The sequence below is a fragment of the Oncorhynchus kisutch genome, linkage group LG13, assembly GCF_002021735.2.
Source record: "Oncorhynchus kisutch isolate 150728-3 linkage group LG13, Okis_V2, whole genome shotgun sequence".
Classification (NCBI taxonomy): Eukaryota; Metazoa; Chordata; class Actinopteri; order Salmoniformes; family Salmonidae; genus Oncorhynchus; species Oncorhynchus kisutch.
This window is the reverse complement of record NC_034186.2, coordinates 77,626,473-77,637,360: the sequence shown is the minus strand read 5'-3', so window position 1 is coordinate 77,637,360 and position 10,888 is coordinate 77,626,473. Positions and strand designations below refer to the sequence as shown.

At 44.5% G+C, this 10,888-nt stretch overlaps 1 protein-coding gene across 2 annotated transcripts in view; it reads right to left on the bottom strand.

Annotated features, from left to right (window-relative positions):
• LOC109885133 (cadherin-17-like) overlaps positions 1–10,487 on the bottom strand; it is an 18,934-nt gene extending 8,447 nt beyond the window's left edge. The window contains exons 1-8 of one of the 2 annotated variants that reach the window (XM_031787534.1): positions 10,409–10,487; positions 4,126–4,198; positions 3,500–3,589; positions 3,290–3,427; positions 2,516–2,651; positions 2,267–2,425; positions 1,778–1,930; positions 894–1,093 (exon numbers count right to left, since the gene is read on the bottom strand). In XM_031787534.1, the coding sequence (XP_031643394.1) occupies positions 894–1,093; positions 1,778–1,930; positions 2,267–2,425; positions 2,516–2,651; positions 3,290–3,427; positions 3,500–3,589; positions 4,126–4,176 (927 nt within the window). In that variant the 5' untranslated portion in view covers positions 4,177–4,198; positions 10,409–10,487. The remainder of the gene's footprint in view (positions 1–893; positions 1,094–1,777; positions 1,931–2,266; positions 2,426–2,515; positions 2,652–3,289; positions 3,428–3,499; positions 3,590–4,125; positions 4,199–10,408) is intronic. The other variant, XM_031787535.1, reaches the window with a different exon arrangement.
• Between the last annotated feature and the right edge of the window lie 401 nt (positions 10,488–10,888).

Sequence of the window (10,888 nt, the reverse complement as noted above, 5' to 3'; positions counted from 1 at the left end):
CTAGAGAGTCGCTTGAGGTTCTTAGTGTTTTCTAGAGTCTCTTTATGTCCTTAGTGTTTTCTATACAGTCTCTTTATGTCCTTAGTGTTTTCTAGAGAGTCTCTTTATGTCCTTAGTGTTTTCTATACAGTCTCTTTAGGTTCTTAGTGTTTTCTAAACAGTCTCTTTATGTCCTTAGTGTTTTCTAAACAGTCTCTTTATGTCCTTAGTGTTTTCTAGAGAGTCTCTTTATGTCCTTAGTGTTTTCTATACAGTCTCTTTAGGTTCTTAGTGTTTTCTAAACAGTCTCTTTATGTCCTTAGTGTTTTCTAAACAGTCTCTTTATGTCCTTAGTGTTTTCTAGAGAGTCTCTTTATGTCCTTAGTGTTTTCTATACAGTCTCTTTAGGTTCTTAGTGTTTTATAAACAGTCTCTTTATGTCCTTAGTGTTTTCTAGAGAGTCTCTTTATGTCCTTAGTGTTTTCTATACAGTCTCTTTAGGTTCTTAGTGTTTTCTAAACAGTCTCTTTAGGTTCTTAGTGTTTTCTAGAGAGTCTCTTTATGTCCTTAGTGTTTTCTAGAGAGTCTCTTTAGGTTCTTAGTGTTTTCTAGAGAGTCTCTTTAGGTTCTTAGTGTTTTCTAAACAGTCTCTAGGTTCTTAGTGTTTTCTAGAGAGTCTCTTTATGTCCTTAGTGTTTTCTAGAGAGTCTCTTTAGGTTCTTAGTGTTTTCTAGAGAGTCTCTTTAGGTTCTTAGTGTTTTCTAAACAGTCTCTAGGTTCTTAGTGTTTTCTAAACAGTCTCTTTAGGTCCTTAGTGTTTTCTAGAGAGTCTCTTTAGGTCCTTAGTGTCTCCTTAGTTAGGTACTAGGGAACCTATAGTGATTGTGTGAGTGTGATTTCCACCCCTGCCGTACCTTGCCGATGGGCATGGGGTATATCCCTTTCAACTGTTCTCTGAGGTTGATCGGTCCTGGATTAACCCACAGGTTCTCCTGCACGACAATTTTAACCCTCGCGTTACCGTTGAGAGCGTTCACCGACTCCCCGCCCATGTCCTCCACACGAACAATCAGCATGAAGTCTGGGTCTTCCAGAGGGTTCAGCCTCCGAGACTCTACAACCACAGAGGACGAAACAGGACCATTCACAGTCAATACACAGGCACCATCGAAGAAGACAGGCCCAAATGATTCCTTATTTCCCATATGGCACACTGTGTTTGACTGTCGCCCTGTATGTCTATGGATGAACTGGCCAAACGTAGGGCCCTGGACAAAAGTAGTGTACTAGTAGTAGTGTCAGAGGTGAGAGGTCAGGCTGCTCTGGCCAGTGGCCACAGCTGAACTCAACAACATTATGTAGAGGAGGTTCTGTTCAGCAGCCTCTCAATCACACCATTAACCTCTTAATCAGCCTTAATCACTTGAATTAATCTATCTATCCCTCACTGTCTATGCCTCTGTCTCTATCCCTCACTCTCTCTATCCCTCACTCTCTCTATCCCTATCTCTCTCTTTATCCCCCGCTCTCTCTTTATCCCCCCCTCTCTCTCGCTCTCTCTCTCTCTCTCTCTCTCTCTTTCTCTGCCTGACATGTTTCCAAGTGTCTGCATGTGCTCTGCTCTATTTGTATCCTCTCTGAAATGCCCTCCTCTTTTTCTCTTTATCAGCCCCCCTTGTGGTCTGCTATGGGCTCAATCATCTATCTATTTGGACCATCTTGGTCAGGTTTACCTGATAATAGTGATTTTATAGTTTCATCTTAAACTACAAGTAAATATAGTGAAGTACACACAGACCTGCTCTCTGCACACAGCTGTAGAAGGGGTTGAGTTCATAAGGGATGTCCCCTGTGGGGGTGCAGTAGTCATCAAACCTCTTCTTCAGAGAATCACTGAAGTCCCCTCCTCTGGAATGAATAACACTTTCTCTGGCCTTCAGCAGACGCTCTCCTGCAGGAACACACACACACACACACACACACACACACACACACACACACACACACACACACACACACACACACACACACACACACACACACACACACACACACACAGCTGTAATCAGTAACATAATCACGTGGTCAATCTGACACCAAGCATGTGTTAATCTGATGTGTTAATCTGGAGCACGAGAGTTGAGTTGTGGTAATCTGGGCTGGTGTGAGATTAAAGGATGCAGAACTCACAGATTAGCACTCATACAGGATGAGATTAGAGACCACAACATCTGGGATGATCTATGTGTGTGCACTTTGAGGATCTCCTGGAGTGTGTGTGTGTTACCCTCGGCAGTAGCAGAAATCTCTCCTGTGTTGCTGTTGATCTGGAAGAACAGGGTGTTGTCTCTGTTGGGGATCTGGGAGACCAGGGTGTAACTCAGATGGGCGTTGGGAGACTCTGGGTCATCCAGGTCAGTAGCAAACACACGTGCAAATGCAACACCTACAACACACACACACACATAATGAACACACACAGACAGACAAACAGTCAGTCAGACAGAGTGACAGACAGAGTGACAGGCAGACAGACCTGCGGGGGTACGTTCCTTGACGATGCCGATGTAGTCAGTCTGGTTGAAGGACGGGGCGTGGTTGTTGACATCCAACACGTTGATGGTGATGATGACTGGACCTTCTACTGGTTCTGAACCCACTAAGGCCTCCAGCTACAACAACAACAACAACATGAAGCTGGGATGTGTGTGTGGGTCTATACTAAATGCCATTGTGTATGTGTGTGCATGCAGGTACTTGTCAGATCTGTGAATCGACAGTGTGTGTGTGTGTGTGTGTGTGTGTGTGTGTGTGTGTGTGTGTGTGTGTGTGTCCTACCAGCTCTCACAGTCTCACATCAGAATTAGACGTTCATTCATGTTTCTCAAACGTCACATTTTGAAGTTGTTTTGAAGTTGGATGTGTTTAAGGTTAAGTATTAAGTCAGAATTGTTAAGGTTATGGCCTCCCGGGTGGCGCAGTGGTTAAGGGTGCTGTACTGCAGCGCCAGCTGTGCCACCAGAGACTCTGGGTTCACTCAAATACTAACTTGTATCACGTGTATGTTAACTACTATAGTGTTTGTCTGTGTGTGCTTTTTTACCTTCTACAGTGTGTGTCTGTGTGTGTTAACTTCTACAGTGTGTGTGTTAACTTCTACAGCGTGTGTTAACTTCTACAATGTGTATTTGTGTGTTATCTTCTACAGTGTGTGTGTATTAACTTCTACAGTGTGTGTTAACTTCTGCATTGTGTATGTGTGTGTGTATGTGTGTCAGTGTGTGTTTGTGTGTGTGTGTGTGTGTGTCACCTCCAGAGTATGTGTCTGTGTGTGGGCCCAGTCCAGGGTCTGTTCCAGGTAGAGCCAGCCGTCCTCTGAGATGCTGATCTTTCCTTCAGTCTCTCCTGTCAATCTGAACCCATCAACCTCGAGGTGGGACGCTTGGAACTGCAGACGGAGGGAGAATGTATTAATACAAAGACCAGAAATTAAGGGGACAGGTGTGTGTGTGTGTGTTACCTGGTAGAGGGCGTAGGGTACAGGTGTCCCCTCTGGTACGTCTAGAACCTTGTTCTCCAGTGGTCCCTTCTCCAGGCCTTTCCCAGCAGCCTATCACAACACGTGATGAATATACAGTAGACCACGTGATGAATATACAGTAGACCAGTGTTCCAGAGTTGCACATTTATGCACCAGCCCAGTACTTGCCCTCCTGATTCAATCACTCAACTCTAAATGAACACCTTGTTTAGTTGAATCCGGTGTGCCAGTATTGGGCTGTAATGAACATGTAAAACCCTTGGTGTTCTCAAGGACAAAACACTACAGCATGCGGTAGACTGTCTCTCTCTCCTTGCAGAAGGACAGTTACTCATTGACCGACTCTACAGATTTCCACTGAAGGAGACTGTCTGGCCTGCGTGAGCCTGTGCGTCCTTCATTCAATCTTTCAGTAACGCTAATAAGTCACAGAGGGCGGCACAACGCCCTGTGGCTCGTTTCCAAGCCAACCAGAGCCAAAGCTCACCTTGCAGAAACAAACCGGAACAGAACCCAGAGAAGTCTCACTCCTCAAACAGTGACAGTCAAATATCAACATAAGAGGTCATGTATGTAGAGTAATACAGTATACAACTCAAACTCACGGTGGCGATGAGGAGGCTGAGCAGCAGCAGGTGCATTGTGGGATGTACCATGATGAGCTTCAGGGATGAGACTCTGAGAGGAGAGGAGGAAGAGGAGAGGGAGAGGATGGGGTGGAGGAGGATTAGAATACACAGAGATAGACTGTAATAAGCCCTTTGTCAATGAGAGGTTGTGTAGGTCAGGGCTTCTCAAACTCGTCCCTGGGCCCCCCCCCACATTGTCATGTGAAGATGAGAGTTTGGGAAACATCATCAAAGCTTGATGATGAGTTGGTTATTTGAATCAGCTGTGTAGTGCTATGTCAACAACCAAAACGTGCAACCAGGGAGGGGCCCAGGACCGAGTTAGGGAAACCCTGGTCTAGGTGTGTGTGTGTGTGTGTGTGTGTGTGTGTGTGTGTGTGTGTGTGTGTGTGTAGGGATCCACCACTGGTGAGAAGTGGTTAGTTTTTCAGCACATTCCCTGGTAGTAGAGTCTGTTACTAATTCACCTGAAGGACTAGAGTCAAGGGCAAACAGGCTCTATCTTAGTATCAGTAACAGGAATCCACTAAGGGAGTGTACTGTAGTCCAACTGTCCCCTTCCAGTTCCACACTATCTCTCTCTCTCTTAGTATCACTAACAGGGATCCACTAAGGGAGTGTACTGTAGTCCAACTGTCCCCTGCCAGTTCCACACTATCTCTCTCTCTTAGTATCACTAACAGGGATCCACTAAGGGAGTGTACTGTAGTCCAACTGTCCCCTGCCAGTTCCACACTATCTCTCTCTCTTAGTATCACTAACAGGGATCCACTAAGGGAGTGTACTGTAGTCCAACTGTCCCCTGCCAGGACCACACTATCTCTCTCTCACTCAAGACAGACTTTGAGCTGATGGGGAAGTCAATGGCCCTCATGTGTAGGACTCCTCCCACTCAACCAGAAAGCCCCGCCTCCTGGTTAGAAACAGAAAATCTGAGCCAGCGGCAGCCATGACTGACCATACATGGGAGTTTTAAGCTCTAGGGGCAGAGAGGGGACAGGTAGCTAGGCTATCTAGAGGAAGTATTCCCTTTTGAAGATGACTGGATGACCACCACCCCCCTCCCCCTCCAGACGTGACTAATTCGTTAGTGAAAGGTCACTCAGGTGTCGGACTCCCCCATGACCTGACAGTGACCTCAGAGCCTGATATAACAGTTTAGGGCAGGTGAACAGAGAGAGTAAAACCACCCTAAAGGTGTGTGTGTAATACTGTAGATTGGAATAGTGTCCGTCTGTGAGCTCCTCCTTGCCTCAACAGCAGCACAGTCATAGAGAGACCAAAAAATAATGACAAAGCAGAAACAGGTTTTTAGAAAATGTTGCTAATTTACTACAAATATAAAACTGAAATATCACATTTCCATAAGTATTCAGACCCTTTACTCAGTACTTTGTTGAAGCACCTTTGGCAGCGATTACAGCCTCGAGTATACTTGGGTATGACGCTACAAGCTTTGCACACTTGTATTTGGGGAGTTTCTCCCATTCTTCTCTGCAGATCCTCTCAAGCTCTGTTAGGTTGGATGGGGAGTGTTGCTACACAGCTATTTTCAGGTCTCTCCAGAGAAGTTCAATCGGATTCAAGTCCGGACTCTGGCTGGGCCACTCAAGGACATTCAGAGACTTGTCCTGAAGCCACTCCTGCATTGTGTTGCCTGTGTGCTCAGGGTCGTTGTCCTGTTGGAAGGTGAACCTTCGCCCCAGTCTGAGGTCCTGAAAGCTCTGGAGCAGGTTTTCATCAAGGATCTCTCTGTCCTTTGCTCCATTCATCTTTGCCTCGATCCTGGCTAGTCTCCCAGTCCCTGCCGCTGATAAACATCCCCACAGCATGATTGGTGGAGTGCTCCAGAGATGGTTGTCCTTCTGGAAGTTACTCCCATCTCCACAGAGGACCTCTAGAGCTCTGCGAGAGTGACAATCGGATTCTTGGTCACCTCCCTGAACAAGGCCCTTCTCCCCCGAATGCTCAGTTTGGCTAGGTGACCAGCTCTAGGAAGAGTCTTTGGGGTTCTAAACTTCTTCCATTTAAGAATGATGGAGGCCACTGTGTTATTGGGGACCTTCAATGCTGCAGAAATGTTTTGGTACCCTTCCCCAGATCTGTGCCTCGGCACAATTCTGACTCAGAGCTCTACGGTCAATTCTTTCGACCTCATGGCTTGGTTTTTGCTCTGACATGCACTGTCAACTGTGGGAACTTTTATAGACAGGTGTGTGCCTTTCCAAATCAGGTCAAATCAATTTAATTTACCACAGGTAGAAACATCTCAAAGATGATCAATGGAAACAGGATGCTTAAATTCGAGTCTCATAGCAAAGGGTCTGGAATACTTATGTAAATAAGGTATTTCTGTTTAGAATTTTTTATACATGTGCAAACATTTCTAAAAACCTGTTTTTGTTTTTGTCATTATGGGGTATTGTGTGTAGATTGATGAGGGAAAACATTTATTTAATCCATTTTAGAATAAGGCTGTAACGTAACAAAATGTGGAAAAGTCAATGAGTCTGAATACTTTCCGAAGGCACTGTCTATATACAGTTGAAGTCGGAGGTTTAAATACACTTAGGTTGGAGTCATTAAAACTATTTTTTCAACCACTCCACAAATGTCTTGTTAACAAACTATAGTTTTGGCAAGTTGGTTAGGACATCCACTTTGTGCATGACACAAGTTTACAGACAGAATATTTCACTTATAATTCATCCGCCAAGACCTCAGAAAAAAAATTGCAGACCTCCACAAGTCTGGTTCATCCTTGGGAGCAATTTCCATATGCCTGAAGTTACCACACTCATCTGTACAAACAATAGTACGCAAGTATGAACACCATGGGACCACACAGCCGTCATACCGCTCAGGAAGGACGCCTTCTGTCTCCTAGAGATTAACGTACTTTTGTGCTAAAAGTGCAAATCAATCCCAGAACAACAGCAAGGACCTTGTGAAGATGCTGGAGGAAACAGGTACGAACGTATCTATATCTACATTAAAACGAGTCCTATATTGACATAACCTGAAAGGCCGCTCAGCAAGGAACCGCCATAAAAAAAAGCCAGACTACGGTTCGCAACTGCACATGGGGACAAAGATCGTACTTTTTGGAGAAAGGTCCTCTGGTCTGCTGAAACAAAAATGGAACTGTTTGGCCATAATGACCATCATTATGTTAGGAGGAAAAAGGGGGAGGTTTGCAAGCCGAAGAACACCATCCCAACCGTGAAGCACGGGGGTGGCAGCATCATGTTGTCGGGGTGCTTTGCTGCAGGAGGGACTGGTGCACTTCACAAAATAAATGGCATCATGAGGGAAGGATATTATGTGGATATATTGAAGTAACATCTCAAGACATCAGTCAGGAAGTTAAAGCTTGGTCGCAAATGGGTCTCCCAAATGGACAATGACCCCAAGCATACTTCCAAAGTTGTGGCAACATGGCTTAAGGACAACAAGGTCAAGGTATTGGAGTGGCCATCACAAAACCCTGATTTGTGGGCAGAACTGAAAAGCGTGTACAAGCAAGGAGGCCTACAAACCTGACTTAGTTACACCAGCTCTGTCAGGAGGAATGGGCCACAAATTCACCCAACTTATTGTGGGAAGCTTGTGGAAGGCTACCCAAAACGTTTGACCCAAGTTAAACAATTTAGAGGCAATGCTACCAAATACTAATTGAGTGTATGTAAACTTCTGACCCACTTGGAATGTGATGAAAGAAATAAAAGCTTAAATAAATAATTCTCTCTACTATTATTCTGACATTTCACATTTTTTAAATAAAGTGGTGATCTTAACTGACCTAAGACAGGGAAGTTTTACTTGGATTAAATGCCAGGAATTGTGAAAAACTGAGTTTAAATGTATTTGGCTAAGGTGTATGTAAACTTCCGACTTGAACTGTATATATACAACAGAGTCCCTGCCCATCTTTCGAAAACATCTGAAACCCCACCACAAAAAAGGCATTTCTCTTTCTTCACTAGCACTGGCTTTGCTGATAAATACTTTGTTGAAGGAAAATGGACCTGATACCATTGTGATGTGTTGTTGTCTCACCTAGCTACAGTGTCTTAAGATGAACGCACTTATTGTAAGTCACTCTGAATAATAGAGTCTGCTAAATGACTAACACGTCTCCATGACAGGTTACAGGACATTCTGTTATGTACACGTCTTCATGACAGGCTACAGGACATTCTGTTATGTACACATCTCAATTTCAGGCTACAGGACATTCTGTTATGTACACGTCTTCATGACAGGCTACAGGACATTCTGTTATGTACACGTCTCCATGACAGGCTACAGGACATTCTGTTATGTACACGTCTCCATGACAGGCTACAGGACATTCTGTTATGTACAACGACAACAGAGTAGATATATTATACCTCAACAGGATGTGCATCTGTACCGTGTGTTTTACCTGTTTCTCTGTCTGTGTCAGTGTGTTTTACCTGTTTCTCTGTCTGTGTCAGTGTGTCCAGTACATGTGAGTCTATAGTGTGTCCAGTACATGTGAGTCTATAGTGTGTCCAGTACATGTGAGTCTATAGTGTGTCCAGTACATGAGTCTATAGTGTGTCCAGTACATGTGAGTCTATAGTGTGTCCAGTACATGTGTGTCTATAGTGTGTCCAGTACATGTGAGTCTATAGTGTGTCCAGTACATGTGAGTCTGTAGTGTGTCCAGTACATGAGTCTATAGTGTGTCCAGTACATGTGAGTCTATAGTGTGTCCAGTACAAGTGAGTCTATAGTGTGTCCAGTACATGTGAGTCTATAGTGTGTCCAGTACATGTGAGTCTGTAGTGTGTCCAGTACATGAGTCTATAGTGTGTCCAGTACATAGCCTGGTTCCTCTCTAGGTTTCTTCCTAGGTATTGGCCTTTCTAGGGAGTTTTTCCTAGCCACCGTGCTTCTACACCTGCATTGCTTGCTGTTTGGGGTTTTAGGCTGGGTTTCTGTACAGCACTTTGAGATATCAGCTGATGTACGAAGGGCTATATAAATAAATTTGATTTGATTTGATGATGTGAGTCTATAGTGTGTCCAGTACAAGTGAGTCTATAGTGTGTCCAGTACATGTGAGTCTGTAGTGTGTCCAGTACATATGAGTCTATAGTGAGTCCAGTATGTGTGAGTCTATGTGTATGACCAGTCTTGCAGAGGGCAGAGAGAGGTGATAGGGGGACATTAAGAGTGTGAATGTGACTTTGAGGCTTGCCGCTGCAGATGACCTTTGCTTCGCTCACAGCACGATACGCTCCACCTGACACTCCATTTCATTTCCCCTACCTCAGATGGCTGCTGAGGGGAGGATGACTCATAATAATGGCTGTAATGGAGTGAATGGTATCAAACACATAGAAACCATGTGTTTGATGTGTTCGATACCATTCCATTTATTCCATTCCAGCCATTACTATGAGCATGTCCTCCACAACTAAGGTTCCACCAGCCGCCTGTGGTGTCTACATAGAACTTCCATTACCTGTCTCACTATCTACCTACTGCTATGACCTTTTCTACGACCTTCTCCTAAAACACAAATTGTCTTCCGTTAGTCACCTGTTACATCTCTCTCCCGCTGGCTCTCTGCACTCTCTGTGTCACCAGGAGTTCTGTCCCTACTGACTGGCTGACTGACACACGCCAGAATCACCATAACTAATCATGCTCAACACATGGGGATCAGAACACAGCAAACCGGCACTTCCAGACAAGCACCAAATGGAGGACTAAAGGAAACACACTACTCTGACATGTTGGGACATGTCTCCTTTATAAAAACAGATGAATCTCAACCTGTAGAATGCATTTTTCAAACTTTGTGTGAGGCCTGATTTAGGCCTGTCTCTACACTGAGTGACCTTAAGTGTCTTTCTGCCCCCAAGACCAGACCAAACCAGACCAGACTGATCAAACCCAGGCCCCTGTGTCTGACCCAGAAACCAGAGCCCAGAGGCCACAGCGGCCCCAGGACAGTGGTGCTCAATAACACAGACTTCAAGATGCCATATATACACACAGGCCCTGGCAAAGTCAAGTCAAGATCACAACACACACCCAAAAGAAATCCCCTAAAGGAAAATGCTCAATATTAAACGCGCATATAGAAAACAGAAGTAACCAATATATAGATACAGGCTTCAACTCAACATTCATGACAGAAAAAAGACAGAGAAAGAGAGAGAGAGAGAGAGAGAGAGAAAGAGAGATAGGGAGAGAAATAGTCAGAGAGGAAGAGACATACCTTACTTAAGAGTTCCTGTTTCACTCCTTCGACTGTAGTGTGATCACTACTGCCCCATCCAGCCTGGTCAAACGTTAACTCAGCATTAACACGCAATACTTTATTGAACCTATTCATTGTCTAATCTCCCCGCCCCTACAACAGGCCGAGCCAATAGGGATGTAATAATAAGGGATAAGGGATGTAATAAATGAATATAACATTATTATAGTATAATATAACATGATCGTCACAGAATGGCAACCATGAACAGGACACAGGAACCAAAGTACTGTAGGTTGTAATGTATGAATATTCAGTGCTAAGCCCCTATTAGAGTTCTTACTGTTATTACAAGCTAAAGGCTCTGTAGAACCATACAACTGGCTACTGGACTCATCACCGCACAGTCAAAACCAGCAGGCAGACTGAACAATCTGTAAGGGTGGAGGTGGGGATTACAAAGGACTGGAAAAGATTCTCACTCAAAGCGGACTTTAA